General features: G+C 31.4%; 1 protein-coding gene across 2 annotated transcripts; it reads left to right on the top strand.

Annotated features, from left to right (window-relative positions):
• Nucleotides 1-604: 604 nt before the first annotated feature.
• LOC111911492 (uncharacterized) lies at nucleotides 605-3529 on the top strand. Of its 2 annotated transcripts, none has more exons than XM_023907271.3 (5): nucleotides 605-912; nucleotides 1149-1890; nucleotides 1987-2066; nucleotides 2348-2612; nucleotides 3106-3529. In XM_023907271.3, the coding sequence occupies exons 2-5, from the start codon at nucleotides 1149-1151 to the stop codon at nucleotides 3363-3365; spliced, it is 1347 nt and encodes a 448-aa protein (XP_023763039.1). In that variant the 5' UTR covers nucleotides 605-912; the 3' UTR covers nucleotides 3366-3529. The 2 variants fall into 2 exon arrangements, with proteins under 2 accessions (XP_023763039.1, XP_023763040.1); XM_023907272.3 differs by having other exon boundaries at nucleotides 1134-1890.
• The last annotated feature ends 491 nt before the right edge of the window (nucleotides 3530-4020 follow it).

Here is a 4020-nt window from a genome sequence, read left to right as displayed (position 1 = left end):
AAAAAAATAAAGTTTAGAATTAATCAATATTTAATTAATATTTATGAAATTATGAATATTTTAAAAATAACGTTAGAAAAAAATAATACAAACAAATATAAAAAATAAAATCGTATTAAAAATAAGGAAAATAACTTATCAGAGTAATTAAATTTTGGTTTTGTTGACATATTGACAAATTCTTTATTTTTGTATACATTTAACCATATAACTTGTTATATGTGTTCACGTATTACCACTAAATGTGTATAAAAATAAAGAAGTTAAGTGGTCAAATGTAAACATATATATAACAAATTAAATGATTAAATTATATATAAAAATATAAAAATGAAAAAAATTTGTGATATATATGAATAAAACCATAAAGATCCATAAAGATCCCGTAAGTCATTTTCACGATAATTTATGTAGTTTTATCTTGTATTTATTTCACGTTATGAAATTTATAACTAAGATCTTGAAAATATTCGTACGAATCTTTATTCCATACTAATGTAGTTAAAAAAATCATTGTCAGAAATCGGATGCCCTCTTCACTGGTTTTGCTTAATTTATTCATACAATTATCAGTTGTTTCGTGTATAAAAATATCATTAATTATTTAATATATATTATTTGTTTCTGATGCAGACATATTATAAAATTATTCAAATCTGGAAGATGAACTTTCGTGGAAGCTGCTCGATTATGTGAAGACAGCCGATGTCTATGGTCTTCCCAAATTGCTCGGGTGTTATCCGTTTACCTCATTTTTCTTCTCGTGTCCTCCGTCCCACATCATTTTCTAAAATTCAATCTTCAGAATAATACTTTCTTTTTGGTAATTTCAAATGCTAAGATTGTAATCTATAACATTGCTTTAGCTTCGTATAATCTAGTTCACAGAAAAAAGTCGTCGGCTTTAATGAGGTAAGATTTTCTTTATGGATCACATACTTTTCAAAATTCTGATCATCTTGAATGGATTCAGTTCATATCGCATCAATGCTAAATCAATATGGTTTTAACCTCTAATCCAACTGCTAATTTCTTGTTGGGTTTGATGAATTGATGCTAAATCGATTGCTGTTGTTTCAATCCATTTCTCCCCAAACAAACACCTACGATTACTGTGATATCCAAACACAAAGTTCATCACATTGTAGATGGGTAGCGACGATGTGAACGAAGAGGAAACCGAAGCAACATCACCCACTCGCGATCATCACCTTCTGAGGCGCCCCTTTCGAACTCGTTACCCTGGTCAGGTTAGACTAAAAGCATACATCTTCGACGGATTTGGTGAATACTGTGATAAAGATTGGGATTTAATCGAAGGAAATGGCAAAAAATTCTGTTGGTATCATGTCGAACTTCCGAAAGGGAATCAAAAGCTTTCTCAATCAGCACAATACCTAATCGATGTTCTTTGTCCACCATTAAAGCTTCAAGACATTCTTTCTTTAGTTAGCAATGGACCCTATTGTGCGCATGTTGATGGAGCTCTTGTATTTAGGGTTAATTCACCTGGTCCAGCTTCTAGCAAGTTTACATTTCGATTAGCTGCTAGAATTACAGAGAATTCGGTTATTACTGTGTCATTGGGTCGGGTACCCAGATTGGGGTTTTCACCCGTGGGTCAATCTTTGCTTACTGAGATTCCAAGTGTTGAAAGTCCGAGCCCTAAATTTGGTGATGAAATGGTGGATAGAGGTGGGATTGTGATTAAGGAACATGTTCTTGACTTTTTGTTGACTATGAATCATTCAGAGGAGGCTGATAATCCTGTTCCTAGATCTGTATCGAATCTTGTTGTTCATGTTATTGATACACATGTGGATCATCTTGAAGATGTTGTTACTAAACTTGAGATTGGGCTGGATTCTGTTGAACTTGATTTGGATAAAGGTAAAATCGAATCTTGAATCATTGATACAAAACCAATTGGATAAACAATTTTTTTTTTTTTTAGTTATGGTTAATCAAGGAATTTTTGATTTTTAGGTGGTTTTTCTTTGAAGAAGCAATTGTTGAATGATAGACGATTTCCAAAAATGCTTCTAGATTTGCAACGCCTCTTGCAGGTAGTTCGCATTCTTTGATTCTTTCCATTATAGAAACTTTGACTTTGGAAAGTCAACTTGTAACATGAATATAGAAGAATTTTTTTTTTCTTGAAACTTGTTTATGGAAAAAAAATCCTTCTATTACAATTTTGTACTTTCAATTTGTTACATTGTTGTAATTGGGTATAATTTTCAAAGCACAATGTTGCAAAAGGAAGAAATGAACGCAATATTAAATAACAAAATAATTTAATTCTTTCCATAACATTCTAAAATCTCGTATCCTTCAATGAATATAGGTGATTGCACATGGGGAACAAGTGTTCCCAAGAGTGAAAGAAAAGTGTTCAACAAAAAGTTGGTTTGCAAATGAAGATATCAATTCACTTGAAGAGTTAATTGGGCGACTCAGAAGACTAAAAGACAATGTTGGCTTCATAAGCAACCGAGTCAAAGCTGTCCAGGCTGGACTTGACAGCTGGCAGGCCGAACAAATCAACAGAAAACTATATTGTCTCTCTTTCCTCTCAATCATCTTCCTTCCTCTATCCATCATCACAGGAGGTTAGATTCTTCAATGAGTCACCATTTTAGTATAAAAATTGTATCTTTTTGTTCCACGGATAATTATTTTCGAGAAAAGTTCATAAAAATTGTATCTTTTTGTTCACCCTATAAATATTTTCAAGAAAAGTTTATAAAAATTGTATCTTTTTGTTCCCTCACTAATTTTTCCAAGAACACTTCCTACAAATTGAATCTTTTTGTTCCCCGTTTATTATTTTCAAGAGAAATTCATAAAAATTGTATCTTTTTGTTCCCCCATTAAATATTTTCAAGAGAAATTCATAAAAAATGTATCTTTTTGTTCCCCCATTAATTATTTTCAAGAAAAAGTTCATAAAAACTGTATCTTTTTGTTCACTCAATAATTATTCTCAAAAAAAGTGATTATTTTCAAGAAAAGTTTGAAAAGTTCATAAAAACTGTATCTTTTTGTTCCCGTATTAATTATTTTTGTAAAATGATCATTGATGGTATGAAATTTTCTTGACAGTGTTTGGAATGAATGTGGGAGGTGTACCTTGGACACAACAAAAAGATCCGAAGCTGAAAATCGGGTTTAGAAATGTCATGTTGCTTTGTGTGGCTACATTAGTTTTTGTGCTTTTATGTTTCTTGTTTCCATTTTTATATAGCCGATTAATGGTATGGAGAAGACAAAGAGCATTAAAAAGAAATTGGTCTTTTAATCGGAGATCTTTCCATAGAAGAACCATGGGAGGTGGAGAAAGAGGAGGTTACCTTCGACTTTGAAGCCAATCAAGCAGAATCGAATTTGTTTTTGATTTAATTTGTTCTAAAGTTTCTTTGTATCATCACAATTTTTTAGCAATAGTTAATTGGTCGTGTACGAAATAACTTTTATCCATAAATCCTACTTAAATTTATACAAAAGCTTAATTAGAACTTGCTTTCGAGTACTTGGGTATTCTCATTTGTGTTATATGATAGAAATATTGCAAAAGCTCACTGATTTTTGTATGCATGTGGTGATCTTATCATGAGCTCTTTTCTTACCTATCTTCGTTCATGAATCTAACCATTGCACTTAATTCTATCACATGTAACAAGAGTTTACCTTTTAGATTGACACAAAACTATTTGTTTCCCACACGATGCGTACAAGATCATCCCCATTAGGTTTCTAAAAAACCATTGTTATCTGCTATTAACAAGAATCGATGGCTCTAATATACAACTGTCAAATCATAAAACATTTGTTGTATTCTTTAACAAAATAGATAATCAAACAAATAATTGCGGAAACATTTAATTGGGATTTTCTCCTTTTTATAACCTTGAATTCTACTGAGTATGCATACCATACGAATTCGTCCTAGTTAGTGTGTTCAATAAAAGTAGAGTACAATGTTGGTATTTTGTGTAGTTTCCTTGGTCTACAAGTTGC

This window comes from Lactuca sativa, chromosome 7, assembly GCF_002870075.4.
Source record: "Lactuca sativa cultivar Salinas chromosome 7, Lsat_Salinas_v11, whole genome shotgun sequence".
Classification (NCBI taxonomy): domain Eukaryota; kingdom Viridiplantae; phylum Streptophyta; class Magnoliopsida; order Asterales; family Asteraceae; genus Lactuca; species Lactuca sativa.
Note: the sequence above shows the minus strand (reverse complement) of the source record. Positions and strands in the feature narration are given on the sequence as shown.

Excerpts from the sequence above, each read along its gene's own strand:
- LOC111911492 (XM_023907271.3), top strand. The coding sequence starts at position 1,149 with ATGGGTAGCGACGATGTGAACGAAGAGGAAACCGAAGCAACATCACCC. Across the intron at positions 1,891-1,986 it reads TGAACTTGATTTGGATAAAG|GTGGTTTTTCTTTGAAGAAG; the intron begins GTAAAATCGAAT and ends TTTGATTTTTAG. Across the intron at positions 2,613-3,105 it reads TCTATCCATCATCACAGGAG|TGTTTGGAATGAATGTGGGA; the intron begins GTTAGATTCTTC and ends TTTTCTTGACAG.